The 16,713-nt window shown below is 40.3% G+C and overlaps 1 protein-coding gene across 3 annotated transcripts in view; it reads left to right on the top strand.

Moving 5' to 3' along the window:
- The window catches only part of LOC143806736 (uncharacterized), a 92,263-nt gene extending 75,550 nt beyond the window's left edge, over positions 1-16,713 (top strand). For all 3 annotated transcript variants that reach the window (XM_077287571.1, XM_077287572.1, XM_077287573.1), the window contains exons 10-20: positions 286-435; positions 2,238-2,384; positions 2,850-3,054; positions 3,236-3,426; positions 4,712-8,814; positions 9,051-9,176; positions 9,348-9,534; positions 9,674-9,819; positions 12,084-12,179; positions 14,070-14,212; positions 15,125-16,713. In XM_077287571.1, the coding sequence (XP_077143686.1) occupies positions 286-435; positions 2,238-2,384; positions 2,850-3,054; positions 3,236-3,426; positions 4,712-8,814; positions 9,051-9,176; positions 9,348-9,534; positions 9,674-9,819; positions 12,084-12,179; positions 14,070-14,212; positions 15,125-15,375 (5,745 nt within the window). In that variant the 3' untranslated portion in view covers positions 15,376-16,713. The remainder of the gene's footprint in view (positions 1-285; positions 436-2,237; positions 2,385-2,849; positions 3,055-3,235; positions 3,427-4,711; positions 8,815-9,050; positions 9,177-9,347; positions 9,535-9,673; positions 9,820-12,083; positions 12,180-14,069; positions 14,213-15,124) is intronic.

The raw sequence follows: 16,713 nt of genomic DNA, 5'->3' as shown, positions 1-16,713 counted from the left end.
TAGTTAAACATTTACTTTTACCTTGACCATTTGTTATAATCTTAACAATGCTATATTATACGGGCACTATAAGTGGGGTCCCCTTTCGACGCATCCCTCTATTTTCCAAAGCATATTGTGTTCCTAATTTTTTTATGGTGATAATAGGCAATCACTAAGAGTTAACGAAGCAAGATCTGGTCCAAAGATTCTGTAATTCTGTCTCTTGACATGATACATTTGTTTATTAAATGATTCAAAAGGTTTGATATTTGTTGTATAAGCAAGTTGTCCTCTGCTCCCAAGGTCCGTGAACTCTCCCAATTGGCCGCACAGTCTCGTGGTTATCGTGATGAACTTGATGCACTAAGGGAGCGCTCTCGACGCTCGGAAGGACAAGTGAATGCTCTCACCGAGAAGTTACGCACCATGGACCTTGTCCAGAGAGCTATACAGGTCTGGCTCATGCATAATTTGCGGTCACATGACAACTTGCTACTCTTCTTGCTTCTCTCTATGTTCTTTTGAGAGAAATGGATGAGAAGTTAGTAGCATTGTATATATCATGTATTCCACTGGCGTTCTTGTGTCACATTATTGGACTATGGACAGGGGCATAACCATAATGGGTGCAGATGTTGCCATCGCATCTGGACCCTGGAGCTTAGGGAGGAGCTCAAAAAGTCCATTTGGCCAATATGAAAAGAAGAATACTGTTAAAGACCCCTGCAAATTTGGGGCACTGTTAGAGATTTGGCATTGCGGACCAAAAGGTTGAAGTTACTCCGCTACCTATGGATGTAATGTAATCAGCAACTATTTGGTAAATCGCCTGCTTTAATAAAATAGATCACTCCTACTATCAAGATGGATCAGTAGAACAGCCGCTAAATTTAGTTATGAGACTTAAATCTTCAATATTAGCTCCAACTGAATGACCAACCCTCATGCTGGAATAAAGGTCCTTATATATAGACATGTAAAGTACTAGCATTGACTATCGGAAAATGTCAGGTTTTCATATGAATGATCGTTTGTGCAATTTTCCACCCATTCTTTCATATCACAATCTTTATTGAAAAAAAAACAAACAAACTAGAAATCCTGTAATTCTCTCACTGGCCACCAAAGACCCCAAACCTCCTGCCCTTTACAGGAAGAGTTTGCAACAGTCTCATTATCATCAGAGGCAGGATCACAATGACAGATAACCTTCTATTTTATTCCCCAAGAGAAATAACTTTTTAGTTTATTTTGGTGTCTACATAGTCGTACAAGTTTATGGCGCCATTTTCTAAGACCTGTAATTTTTTTTTAAATATTTTCATTGATGGAGCTGTTGGAGGGATTGTTTTTTTTTGCATGCTGAGCTGTAGTTTTTATTGATACATAAACAGAATCACTTTTCAATGAATTGTTTTGGGGGAGGTGCAGTGACTGTAAAATATCAATTTTGGCTTTTCAATTTTTTTGTTCTTTAAGCGGTTAACTGTATTGGTTTATGCTAAATCTGTTTATTTATTTTTTTATTTTTATTTTTTTAGATGGGCTAAATTTGAATTTGTATGCTCGTTTATTTATTTTACATTTTTATAAGTTTTTATTATGTTTATTTTTTTTCGGCCCCATGGATGACTGGAATCTGTGATTGGTAGATCACTTGTACTATGTAATGCAATGCTGCAATATGTAATAAAGATCGTGATCTCCTTAGACGAGATCCCCATGGCTACATTCTTAGTATAATTATGAATAACAAGGAAGCAATTTCTTTGTATTCAATATTACATTAGGATTGGTGATGAGAGAGCATGTTCGAATGCGGTGTTATCTGAGCATGCTCGTGTCCTAATCGGGTATCTTCGGCGTGCTCGAAACATATGCTCGAGTCGCTGCGCCTGAATGTCCTGCTGTTTGACAGCCATAACACATGCAGGGATAGCCTAACAAACAGGAAATTCATGCATGTGTTGCAGCTGTCGAACATCTGTGAGTCATGCAAGCACAGCAAGTATGCCAAAAATACCCAATTAGGACGCGAGCATGCTTGGATAACATCTTATTCCAGCACACTCGCTCATCGCTAATTAGGATCCTGCACAATACCCACTGTGTACGATAAGAACGCTTTGTCAACTGCACCGCCCAAAGTGCGGAAAATGTCTCTCCATGTCCAAAGTCGGATCAGGCATTAGATCCTTTGTCCTAACTGACATCTGAAAAATCTAGAAATGTTTTAATTTGCACCGTGTTTACAGGAAGAAAAAGAATTTTCAAGAAGTTTGTTGGAAGATAAAGAAGTGTTGGAACATCAACTTTCTGCAGAAAGAGAGCGATCAGAGAGACTGCGAATGTGCGAGAGAGAAAAGCAGCTGCTCGAAGAGAAACTCAAGAGAGTAGAAATGGTATATGTTTATTTTACTCACTTATATAGCGCCATCATATATCACAGCGCTTTACAGACATTATCATCACTGTCCCCATCGGGGGTCACAATCTAGATTCCCCATCAGTATGTCTTTGGAGTGTGGGAGAAAACCTGAGAACACAGAGGAAACCCACACAATCATGGGAGGATCATACAAACTCCTTACAGATGCTGTCCTTGGTGGGATTTGAACCCAGGACTTCAGCGCTGCAAAGCAACAGTGCTAACCACTGAGCCTCCATATACAGTGCTAACCACTGAGCCACCATATACAGTGCTAACCACTGAGCCGCCATATACAGTGCTAACCACTGAGCCACCCTCCTGCCCATTCTAGGGCTTATTCTCCTATCAACATGTTTGTTGCCGTCCAGTATGTCATGTAAGTTGCGCGTTGAGCCATTTATTGCTGTGTATAATGGATGCAACTGATTTATTTCAGGAGAGAGACTCGGAGGGACAAAGAGTGCAGAGTCTTCTTCATGATAACCTCACACTGGCCGAAGAGATACGAATGCTGCGAGAAGAGACATCTCAAGTGTGGGAGAGAGTGTATGAGACTGATGGTGACACAATCCCAAAATTGGAAATAAGACCTGTGCCTGAGAGAGCTCAAAGCTGGGACCGACTGGATTCTGAATCTGAATGTAAGTACTGATAGACATATTACTAAAACTCTGATTTCTCCATTTCTCTTGACTTCTTTTGTTCAGTGGTCAGAGAAGAGTTTTGGTGTAAAGTCTTAATGTTTCACACATTATTTGGTTTCCCTGTAATTACTTGGATTGCATTGCATAAAACTATTATTTTTAAAATTGTGATCTACAGTTTTGGACCTGAGCTCCGAAATGTCCCAAGCGCTGCTACACTTAGAAAAAGAAAATCAGTATCTAAGAGAAAAACTGCAGGTCCTGACTGGAGATAATGTGGAACTGGAGAATACAGGGCAATGTTCTAAAGGTCTAAAAGAGCAAGAAGATCGGCTCTCAGATAAGATCCGGGACTTGTGTGTCAGAGAGGTAAGAACACTACACTGGAAAGAAGGAAGAGGTTAGGAAGCATGATGGATTCCTAGGTAGATGACCTAGACCTGTGTACTCGAGGACAGTCAGGGCTCGGCGCACCACTCTAGGTGTCGGTGAGACACAACTGGGGAAGACATTTGATCACAAGTTGTAAGATCGGGGTGGGTTATTCTGGCACCACCTGGTACCTTTTTGGGCATTGAGGGGAAAAAAGCACACTGCAATGTCTCCACTGGGTGGGGCACTATGCTTAAACAGTTACACCACTGCCTTAAAATCGGCTTTTGCTCTTAGTCTCATTCAGAAATTTGACTTTCTCACATACAAGAAAAACTGACCTATTATTTGGATCATATTCTGACTAGAGTTTGATCAGAGTGTTGTCCGAGAGCCATCTGTTTGACTCATACTTGGAGAAATACATTACCTTCTCCTTTCTGACAGTCCTTGGAAATCAGACCTTCTAGTGATAATCTCCTGCTAATAAAACAGTGATTTTATGAAAAATTACAGGAAACAGCCCAGTAAGTGACACATTGCTGGAATCAGGGTTTCTACATTATGCCATTCTCAGATTGGGTGCCAAAAACTCGATGAAAGATTCCTGCATCACTATATTCTAGATAGTGAGCTCCGTCCTAACTATACAAAAAGATATAAGTGAAGTTGAGTAAAAGTAATCAAAAATAGTTATTTATATGATTTTGATTAAAATTAGCACAGGAAATACAAAGGGTGTGAATATATTTATAGGGGATGAATGAAAGGATCATTTTCAAAATGACTGTAACAGTGTTTGTTTCCGACTTATGAATTTCCTATAGTTGTAAAACTTTCCTTATGCCCAATATTTTGCAACACAAAACATTTACAGAATGTTCAGTATGTAGACTTGGAGACACAACATGCCAGGCTATGGAAGTGGGATAGTATATTGTATGATGAATTGTGAATAAGTAGTAGCTTTCCTGTAATATATCTAGTGTTATAACATTACGTAATGTTAAGGCCCCCATCTGACTAAAGTTTAAGGTGTATGGAGAACTCCAGACTCTACCCCTACAGATGTCAGGAGAGAGAAAGATCTGTCAGGTTGGATTTCCAATGGCTGATCCTTTTGTTTTCTGGAAAATAAGACGCTCGTCCAAGCTTTGCCATGTATGGGGGAGCAAAGGGTTGTAGATGTTGGATGAACGATCGTTTGGCCGATAATTATGTAATATATATGGGGCCTTTAGTGCTTTAAATTATTTATCTTAATTTCTTGGTACTCCACTAGGAGCCAGATGGTGGCAGTTTGGTGGATAAAGATCATCTAACAGGAGATGGAGACCGGAATGATAAAGAGAGGAAAAAAGCAGAGGATGATGTTATAAAGAGACATCCAGAAGATACAAAGGCAGAAACTGATGACAAGTCATTAAAAGTAGAGCAAGTCATTGATCACTCAGAGCTACAAACTGGAAATGATAAAGAAAGTAACAAACATCCCAGAAACATTGATCCTGATGATCAGATAATCCAAAACCATTTAAAAGACACTTCATCAGAGCTGTTGCCGTTAGTGGGCTTGGATAGTTCTGAAACTGAGAAACTACAGATGAAGCACAGAGAACAATGTGATGGAGGGATACAATCCTTAAAGTTGGAGCTAGTAATGAGAACTGAAGAGGTACAGTCATTAAAAACAGGGTTAGAATTGAGTGTGGGAGAAGTCAACTCGTTACAGTGTCAACTAGATCGAAAAACTGGGGATGAGCAAGCGCTAAAGACACAGCTGGAATTATGTCAGACAGAAGTTCAGACATTAAAGACACAACTGGAATTGAGCACTGGAGAAGTACGATCTCTGGTGACCCAACTGGAGCTCAGTACTGGAGAGTCGCAGTCATTAAAGACTCAACTAGGACACAGCGATGGAGATTTACGGTCACTGAAGGCACAACTAGAAACGAGCAGAAGCAGGGAACAATCTCTGGGCGCACAACTGGAATTAATAAGTGGAGAGGTAAAGTCTCTGAGGACAGAGTTGGAACTGAGCACTGGAAAGGTAGAGTCATTGAAAGTACAGATTGATTTGAGTGTTGCAGAGGTGCAGTCACAAAAGATCCAACTGGAGTTGAGTGCCGGAGAGTCAAGATCTTTCAAGACCCAACTGGAGCTGAATGCTGGAGAGCTTGAGTCACTGAAGACACAACTTGAATTGAGATCTGAAGAAGTTCAATCATTGCAGGCACAGCAGAAACTGAGAGCTGACGAGGTGCAGACACTGAAGACTCGTCTGGAATTAGGTAAAGATGAGATACAGTCTCTAAATTCAAAACTACAGTTTGGTGCTACTGAGATAGAGTCAATAAAGAAACAGGTACAAGAGAAAGAAAATGAAAACACGATGTTGCAGAGACAACTTTATGAGAAGGTGGTGGAGGTAACGTTACTAAAACAGCAGTTATCTGATATGAGAGACTCGCACTTGCTTAAGCAGCATCTACAAGAAAGTTCTGAGGAGATGCAGCTCTTAAAAATGCAGTTAGCAGCTAGCACGAGGGATATGCAATCCATCAAGATGCATCTTCAAGAAAGAGAGGAAGGATCGTTAAAGAAGCAGTTTGAAGAAAGCACAAGTGAAACAGAGATGCTAAAAAGACAACTGGAAGAAAGAACCACCGAGGTTCAAACTCTCAAAGCAAACTTAGAAAAAAGAGATGAAGTAGAGCAGCTATGGAAGAAGCAACTGGAAGAAAAGTCTGGAGAAATACATTTACTCCGGAAAAACTTAGAAAACAGAGAAGAGTTGGAGCATTTAGTGAAGCGACAACTGGAAGAGAAAACTGTTGAAGTGCAGATTCTCAAGAAAAACGTAGATAAAAGAGAACAAACAGAGCGAACGCTGAAGAAGCAGCTGGGAGAAAGTCATAATGAAGCAAATCAACTTACACGGAATTTGGAAAAAATAAATGAACTAGTGAAGTTAATGGAGAGCCAACTGGAAGAGAGAACGGGAGAGATACAAATACTCAAGAGAAGCTTAGAAAAAGAAGATGAATTAGAACAGCTTCTGAAAAAACAATTGGAAGAGAAAGTCAAGGAGGTAAAAGAGCTCAGGGAGAACTTGTCCAAAGAAGGAGAATTTCAGAAGTTCGTTAAAAGTCAACTGGAAGAGAAGACAAGTGAGGTACAAGAACTTAAGCAGGACTTAGCAAAAAGAGAAGAATTAGAAAAGTTAGTGAAGAGACAGCTGGAGGAGAGGACATCTGAAGTACAGGAACTCAAAAGAAACTTGGAAAAAATAGAAGGCATAGAACAGTTAGTAAAGAAACAACTGGAAGAGAGCACTGTCACTCTCCAGTTCCTTCAAAAGCAGTTACAAGACACTAGTAGTGAGGGGCAATTATTGAGACGACAGCTTGAACACAGTCAAAGAGAAAAGTTATCAGAGTCCAAGAAACTAGAGGAGAATGCCCATAAACTGAAGACCCTAAAAATACAGGTGCAAGAAAAAGATATAGTGGTGCAGTCCCTAAAGTTACAACTCAAGGATATGGAGGAAAAATGTCTTCAGCACCAGCTTCAAGGGAATATACAAGAAACAGATGCCGTGCAGTCTCTGACAGCAGAAACAACTTCATTGAAAAGCCAACTTCATGAAATGTCAGACCAATTCGAAAGTCTGACCAGAAAGATACAAAAAAGTGCAGAGAAAGAGGATGCTCTGCTTAGAAAAATTAAAGAAAGCGAGGCGGATATACATGGCCTGCAAAAACAGCTTGAAGAAAGAGACGAACAAATATTATTCCAGAGAAGACAGCTAGATGAGGGCACCGGGAAACAGCAATCTCTAAACAGAAAGCTGGAAGAGAGTGACTGGGAGTTACAAGTACTTAGGAGACATTTAGAGGAGAATGAAGGAAGAAGAAAAGTGCAGCAAAGGCAACTAGAAGAACATGCAAGAGAGAGACAATTGCACCAGACCATCATGAAAGAGAATGAGGAAGAAATACAGTCACTGTTAAGACAGTCCAAAGACAAAGAGATAAGGGAGATTTCACTGAGGAGGCAGATTAAAGAAAAACTAGAGGAGATAGAATCCTTAAAAAGGCAGCTTCAAAAAAGTACAGAAGAAATAGAATCACAAAAAAGTCATCTAGACGAAAGAAGTGGGGAGAACTTTATGCTCAACAGACGCTTAGAGGAAAGAGAGCAGCTTTTCAAGAGACAGCTAGAAGAAAACAGTGCGGAACTCCAGTTCCTAAGAAGACAGTTGCAAGAGAGTGCCGAACAAGAAAAGTCCTGGAAGATCCAAATGGAAGAAAATGAAAGAGAGAGGCTATCTTTGAAACGACAATTGGATGACAGAATACTGCAAGCTACAGAGAAACAAATACAAGATGGTACAGAGATTGAATTGCTGAAAAGGCAAGTGGATGAAATGTCTAGAGAAAGAGAGCACATGAGCAGAAGAAATGAAGAAAGCAAGCAGACAGAGACAAAGGAGGAAAAATCACTGGAAGAACAGATGCAGCAGAAAGATGACCAGACGCAATGTCTAATGAAACAACTTCAAGAAAGCTCTGAAAAGGCTCAGAAACTGCTCCACCAAAAAGAAAAAGATATACAAACCCTCAAAAGCCAGTTAGAGGAATGCGCAGGAAAAGAGCATTCGCTAATAAAACAGCTGAAAGAAAGGGAGATATCTGAGCAGTCTCTTTTGTACAAACTGGATGAGAGTAAAAAGTTATCAGAACTTCTTCAAAAACAACTGCAAGAAAATGCCAACGATATGCAGGTTCTTAAAAGTCAAGTAGAAGAAAGCGCTGGAGAAAAGACATCCTTCAAAAGAAAAGCCGAAGACCGTAAAATGCACAGCAGTTTTCAAGAGTCAGAACCTCGGAAAAGGCACTTGGAATTAAAGTCTGGAGAGGTAATCGTGATGAAGAAACTGCTGCAAGAAGAAGGTCAGGAGCCGAAATTAATAAAGCGATTAGATCAAAACACGCGCCCAATTCCACAACCATCAACTGTGTCTAAAACTGAGAATATTGAATCCACTTTTTCATATTCTAAGAGTTTACCTTCTACCTCAGAAGCAAAAACTCTTCCTGGATCATCTAGTCAAGTGACCTCTACTACAGAGCGACCTTCTTCATCTGATTCCAATTCTGCTGATACCCCTCTTTCTGCAACAGAATCGCCCCTGTCTCTGCTACTTATAGAGCTGCATGGTGTACGCAGAGAGAGGTCAGATTTACAAGGACGTTACGACTCTATACTCAGGGACCTTCAAAGACAAGAAGGGGAAATGGAAAGGATGCAAAGAGAGCTGAGGCGAGGTCGAAATGCCATAAGGGTGCTGAAACAAGAGCATCGTGAGCTCCAGGAGAGGTAAGGCAATACCTCCAGAACTGTCTCCTAAGGGCTGACTGGCTGCTACTGTATAGTGTCCCCCAATCTCTAGAAGTTAAGTGTGTGCCCCTTTAGGACATCAGTATCTGAGTCTATCAAGGAAGCCTCTGGCCAATCAGACTTTTTTTAGACTACGGCACACTGCCAAGACTATCATATTATTATGTAAAAGTGATATATGTTTTGATGATTCGTACTGTATACTTTCCCGGTAGGTTCTCTCAACTTTCCATACAAGGGGAACAGATCCAACAGGAACAGCAAAGAAAAGTACAAGAGCAGATGGACAAAGCTCAAGAATTCCACCTGGAAAATCAAAGACTACAAGACGAGCACAAGAGGTGAACAATTCTGAATGGTTGCCTTAAAAGGTTCTATTATAATATCCACCTAGAAAGGCACAAGGACCATCCTAAATCCTCTCCTTAAGCTTAGCTCGTTGCTATTTAACCTTCAGTGTCTCATTTATTGCTTCAATTAATTAACTGATGGAACTTACTCTTCCAATTTAGACTTCAGGAGGAGCTGTCTCGATTAGAGAAGACCTTTACTGAAAAGACCTCAGAGCTAAGAGAAATGAAGAGACAGCTAGGAGCTGGGCAGAGACAGCGAGAACAGCTTGAGAGAGAACGTATGGAATTGAAGGAGACTGTACAACGCATGGAGATCAGCAATACTGGTCTATCTGATCAATACCAGGTTAGTATCACTCTGGAAATTTGTTGTTGTGGTCAATGATCTAAGATAGCGGCACATTGGAAAGTGGTGGCCCTGATGAGAGCCAAAATGTCAACGCACCCCAAAAGATGAGTAATTCTTTGTTTTTATTGTCATTTAGATGTTATCCCAGGTGAAATTTACTCTTCAGGAGCAGAATAGCCATTTGCTATCTCAGATTAATGCATTAACCCAAGATAATCGTGAATTATTAGAGAAGAGCTTGGAAAGTGGAGCTTTGAGGCAAGAGGAGGAAAGATGCTACCGGTAAGACTGTCCTATTTATTGAACGCACCAGTATTCAAAGACTACATCCTGTCCTTATGTATAGGAAAGAGAGAAATTTGAGCTTGTTGGTTACCATTTCAGTTATTATTTCCATGAGTATAAAATTGGAAGAGAATTGTCATGGGCTAATGCAGAACACGCGGTCTTCTTACTGGTGTTAACATTTGTAAGGATGGATCCTGAACATTTACAGGACTTGTAATTGCAGTGCTTATCTATGAAGGTTGGATTGTGTCTTTGCAATTACTATTCACTATAAGGCCCATTTACATCGGCCATTTATTAATTTCCTGTTATCGGCCATTGTAAACATGCCACTGATAAGCCGTTGAATGAATACAACATCTAATCGATGATCGTCGTTGGCAGCACATCAACCCATGTAAACAAATGACGTGCTTTCCATAGTATGCATACTGTGTGAGCACAGGAGGATCCTGCTGGCGATCGATCTACCCCATACAGTCAACCGGTGCTCATTTATGGGCAGAGTCCTTACAACATGTCTGCTTCATACAGTGTTCTTTGATGTGCAGATTTCAGCTAAATTAAATTTCTTCTGACCTCTGTGTCTATGGAGAACAAAAGTGGTAATGTGCATAGAGCTAGAGGCGTTAGTGACCGGGCAGCCACATTTTTGAACTCTCACTGGGCACATATGGATTTAACACAATCAATCATACATATGTGGTCACACATCTTCTTTACCTAACATCAGAATGTCAGTTGTGTTCAATGTAGATTTTTTTTTTGTCAGTAAATTTCATTCTATTTATTGGGGTCTAAGGGGTAAGGTTTCTCCTTGTGGAGAGTGACAAGCCAAGCCTGGCATGTCAGAGTGAGGAGACTTATAAGCCATGCCTGCTCCTCCGGGAAATTAAATATTCAAATTGTCTCTTCATAGAGGAAGAGGACTAGAACTCCAGGACCACCTAGTTGAAAGAGAGATCCTAACAGTCAATATTGACCCTTCAATGAGCCTTGCAATATGACTTAGGTTAAAAGCCAAACAAGAATCTCAGTTTGCAGACATGGTGTTTACGGGTGTTGCCCCTCATCAGTGCAAAGTATGAGATCTGATTTGGCTAGGTGAGAGGCTCTGGACTGGGGTCTAAGGGATAACGTTTCTCCTTATGGAGAGTGACATGTCACTGATGAGGAGCAATCACCCCGAATAACCCTGTCTGCAAACTGTCTGCTTTGGCTTTTATCCCAAGTCATATTGCATGTCTTGTTAAGGTACCGATATTGACTTTTAGGATCTCTGCTTCCAATAGGTGGCGCTAGAGTACTAGGCATCTTCCGCTCTGAAAAGACAATTTGCATATTCTATATATTGAAAAGGTGAATTCAATGCTTTTCAGCAAAATTTGGAAATCTGAATTATGCTAGTTTTTCTGTGCCTAATCTACATGTATTGTCCTGTAGATTGCAGTGGAAAATGCAAGCGCAAAAGTACATACTTTTAAAACGTCCATTAAAGGCCTGTAATAGAACATTTACAACTTCTGAAAATTGCAGGTGTTTTTAATGGCCCTCTCCAGTGATTTTTTTATTTGTCCCTTTGTTAGGTATCATGTGTGTGTCATAAAGGTAGAAGCATACTCACAGGTCAACATCTTCTGTAAGGTTCAGCAGCGCTCGGATCCATTGCAGCTCCACGTGACCACTGTGTGCTCTGTAACCTCTTCCTAAGGGCACAGACAGACGGCCGTATTACTCGCAATCCTCGGACTGGCCATTGGCTCCCTTCACCTGAGAGTGACAGCTCCATAGAAATACATGCTGTCACGCTGATGTCAGGTGAGCCGATGGCCAGTCCAAGGATTGCAATGTGTCCATTGTACAAGTAATATGCCGTCTGACTGCTCCCTTACACTCTTAGACTTGCATTGAGAAAATTAGAAAGTGACCTCCACTCCACACAACAATCACTGGGTGATTTGGCAGGTCACAAATGCAGTCACGTGGTGCTGCAGTAGACCGGAGCGCCGCTGAAACCAGGAGAAGCCGGCGACTGGTCATTATATTACTGCCTTCATGGCACTTAAACACATGATACCTAACAAAATTTTAAAAAAATTTAAAAAAAAATCACTGGAGTGAAAAACAAAATACATTTGTGTGAACCAACCCATATGCTTTTTAGCAGATAGAATTTTTTGTTGGGGGAGTTTGGAGATAAAAGACGCACACAAAAAAGTGGAAATACTGCAATGACCTCACCTTTTTTCGAAATTTAGAGAGAAATTGACAGAGTTGAAACACGAGAAGCAAAAGCTCCTTGATAAGATCATGGATCAGTATCGAGTCCTGGAACCGGCTCCTGCAGCGCACAGGTAACTGTTCTTATTCCAAAATACAAGCACATCTATTCAGGGGTGGCCGCCCACAGTGAAGAGGCCCTGCGTAGGATTTGTGCTGCGTCCCCCCGGTCCCCGTCATGCTCCACCAGAGTAAACACAATTAATTCCATTTTCACATTAAAGAGAACCTGACAGCAGGATTTTACTAAGTAAACTACAGACATTGTCATGTTGGCGTTGTTACACTGATTAAAATGATACCTGGGGTGAAGAAATCAGTCTTGTGGTTCCTGTATAATCTTTGTTTGAAGTTTTAATTTAATGATATGCTTGCGCCGCGGATGTGTGCACGAGAAGAGGCTGTCATCGTCGCTGCACCTGATCCTCTGTACACAGTGGTTGGCGCATGTGCAGATTGAAAACATTGTTTGCCGATAGATGCTATCGCGATGCAGTCACTTTGTTGGAGAACAATTTTTTTTGAGGACTGCAATACTGACTGCATAGGCGCGATATTTAAAATTGGAGGCAGGTCACTGACGGTTCAGTGACCTGTCATTTATGCACAGAATGATGACGAAGATGCTCGGGCTTCGGGGCAGGGCTCTGTGGGCAGGTCTTTTCTTGGTTTCTCTGGTCTAGACCACCAAGAAAAGACCAGCCCACAGGCCGCCCTAGATTACACAAGAATCACAAAATGGATTTCTTCACCCCAGGTATCATTTTAATCAGTGTAACAGCGCCAACCTGACAATGCCTGTAGTTTACTTAGGAAAATTCTGCTGCCAGGTTCTCTTTAAGCACAATACAATAAAATACACACATGTTAATACATTACCCATGCATTTACACATTACACACATATACACAATACAGTACACATATGCACACAAGCATTCATTAAATACGCACATACAAATAACACATGCATACACACATTTTTTGTGATGTACAGATGACGAGACATTTTTTATTTGTTCATAGTTGCAACAACTGTAAAATTATTATTTTTACATAAATATGAGGTCTTGTTTTTTTTTGCGAGACAAGCTGTAGTTTTTTTTAAGTCCCATTTTTCCAAATAATTATGTAGCCATTACATTTGTATTCATTTTTTATGGATATGATGGAGAGAAAAAAGAAACAATATCGCCATTTTTTTTACACTATTTACCGATCATGGTAAATAATCCATCAATGTATTGTGTGGGTTTTTACAATTACAGGGATATCAAATAAGTCCATGTTATTTACTTTATTTATTTATAGAAAGTGTATAAGGAATGATGCAATTATGTTTTTCATAATTTTTTGGGATTTTTGTAGTATCTCAGATTTGAATTTTATCTCTAATATATAGGTATATAGATATGCACTGGCATATGTGGATATTTTGGTACAGTATGCAGAGATGTATTTCTATGTGCCAATACAATATTCTTGAAGAAGAAGAAAATAATAAAGACTTTTAGGCAGAGAAAATCCTCCTGTTTTTAGCAGTACAGCCTGTAGCTCCTGCCTGCCATACTAGAGGTCGTAAGTTTGAACCCTAGAACAGATCAAAAGTGAATCATTAACTGTATATGATAGTACCTTCTAGGAACAGAAGGCCCTTTCCCCAATGGTCCTGAAAAGAAGAATTTACAACATTTCCACTAGACTGTGTCGATCCTCACTCAATACAATGCATTGAGTGAGGCTGCGCATATCTAGACGGCACGTGACCACATGTATGCAAATCACAGACTTGTGGTCACTCGCCCACCACTCCTGGTGCGGGGACTGAAAAATCCTCACGGTGTGCAGAGCTCGCGATATGAGGATTTACAAGTCTTCTCTAGTCCAGTAAAGCCTTCTCTAGTAGCTCCATACTGAACATGGCCGGTAGCATCGGTTTCATTTCCTGACTTTTTTGTTTTTCAGTCACAAGAGGAGTAATTGGATAACTGATAAAATGAAGAGACTCCTGAAGACCAAGGAGAAACCTGCAAGAGGCCCTGGAGATGCTACACGTTTTCTGAACCCTCCTAAAGAGCCTTCGTTGGAGCTAGATAGTCCCACAAAATGTAAGAACGAAACAATAGTTTTATTACTAGTATTCTAACACCCAGAACAGTTCCACTTGAGATCCGCAAAACCATGCCCAATATGTTTTAAGAGATAGCATCCATGATTTTAAAATCATGTACAACCCCTTTATAAAGAGGACCTGTCATCAACAGGCTATTTTTTCTCTTACTTTATCCCTACTGCTCCATCAAGTAATCAATTTTTTTATTTTCTTTTTAATTACTACTAACTTTTATGTTGTTTATTAAGGAGGCGTGGCTCACAGGGCAATTATGCAGAACTGGCTAGAGACACGCCCCAGAGGATCATGTGAGCCACACCTCTTTAGAAAGGCCTTAAAAATCAACACTAAATAACCCACATATCTGGAACTGTACGGCTGATTTAAAGAAATTTAAAAACTGCATATTCAGGGCAACAAATAGAAAAAAAATCAGAGCAAAAACTGGCCATTTTAGAAATAAAGACAGGGAAGAGGGGAGGAGATAGTAAGTGAGGGTAGAAGCTACTCTTATGGTGGTATAGTGGTAGCAGAGATATTGTAGGTTGCAGACTTTTCAGAAGATATACGGTTTCTGGTTGCCTTTGAATATTTAGAAAGTGGGGGAATTCTGACTGGTGGGGGTAGAGAATTCCAGAGTACAGGTGAAGCACGTGAGAAGCATGGGGAATGATAGGAGAAGATAAGAGGACAGCAAAGAAGAGGTGTTCTGCAGAAAAGAGATTACGTGTGGTACTTTTATATGATCTTTGATGATGACCAACATCTAAATTTGATTTTATATTGATTATATGGCATAAAGTAGATTGATGGGTCATAAATTCTACACTTTACACCTTTTTAAGATAGATTAGAAATATTTCCTTATTGCCATATTTCTCTGTATTCTGTACCATTGATTTCCCAGCTGGAGATGTTGCTCTTCGTCGCAGCAGAAGCTCGCTCAGCGTCTCCAGCCAGTCCTACCAGGCGGCATCTCTGCATTTCCGTCGTATGAAGCTGAGCTCCACCATACGGAGCAGTGAATCCTTCAGTGGAGCGGACTCTTCTCCCAGAGATAAATTCCGCCTGAGACAAAGTAGGCGAGTACAGGACAGTGAGGAAGATGACACCGGATCTGAAGGCAAGCGGGACAGCAAAGGGGAAGAGACATCATGAGTGGCCAAGCGTAACCAGTGGAACGGAACACATCTGAGGAGTTTACTGTGTGATGAAAGTCCCGATCTATCATGGACACACGGTATCAATAAGGTGGTCGTACCACGATTAAGTATTAATTTAGTCCGTCATAGATGACGTCGCGCCAAGTAAGAGATTGGTGGGCCTCCTGTCTAGGAGCCAGGTACCACTGGCCTGGACACTAGACCAGGGTCCCGTGAATTGATCCGCGCATCTCTAGGTGGCACTAGAGTCCCTGTCCTCCTTCTCTCGGAAGAGGCTACATGCACAAGCCGCCTGAGATAGATTTGCCCATATTTCATAAGAAAGGCATTGTACACACCAGTCTTAAAAATGATAATAATCAGATTGCTGGAGTGAATGGTATAAATGTTTTAATAAAACGTATGCCTCCTAATGAGTTTGGCACATTTTGGATTTTATTTTCTGCCAATGCACAGTGTATACAGAAAGCTGCCAATCAGTGGTGTGGGTGGGGTTATACAGAGCTCAGCATTCAAAGAACCGCTAGATCTACAGAAAATAAATCAATGATTCTATCAAAACTGCATCAACCTGCTCAGTAAGTGACACATCACTGAAATCAGGGTCTCTGCTCCTTTTAGAAGGGGTAGAAAAAAAACCTGATGACAGGTTCCCTTTAACATTTAATCAGTGGACAACCCCCTTGCCCATTTTAATTGCAAGTAACATCTACCATTTTTTTGCCATTGGCCAGCCTATTTCATAGAACCTGATTTGTAGATTCCTCATTTTGCACATGACGGGTAGAGTAGTGCTTAAGTTTACAAGAACTTTTAAAAAATAATGAACAATAATAATTCATATTATTTTCATGTTTATTTTCATATAATTTCCTATAAATATATTTATTGATAAATTTACATAGATTTCAGATGTCATTTTTGTTAAGGCCATGACTGATATATTTCATATTATTATCAGCAGCTGCTTCTATATCCAGGTAACAGCATCCACGTATAGGAAGCAAATACAATATCTGTAACTGTATCATTGGGTAATAAGAGAGGCAATACAGTACAATGCACGCCAAATATTAGGGGCACTGTACTTAAAGGGATTTTCCAGTTTTGGAAAAAGCCTTTTCCATGGCTGCAGCTTGTTTTAGAAAAAATAAACCTCTCTTCTTATTCCTAGCCCATGTAAAAGGACCTTAAGAAATCTTCATGATCAGCGTCAACTTCTCAATTTTGCACTATTTGTAGACATTAACCATTTTTCTTGTCTCAGGCTGCCGTGGAAGTATAATATGTATATATTATCATTGTTATTAGTTACCAAATAAAATAAGTATAT

Source organism: Ranitomeya variabilis, chromosome 2, assembly GCF_051348905.1.
Source record: "Ranitomeya variabilis isolate aRanVar5 chromosome 2, aRanVar5.hap1, whole genome shotgun sequence".
NCBI classification, from domain to species: Eukaryota; Metazoa; Chordata; class Amphibia; order Anura; family Dendrobatidae; genus Ranitomeya; species Ranitomeya variabilis.
Note: the sequence above shows the minus strand (reverse complement) of the source record. Positions and strands in the feature narration are given on the sequence as shown.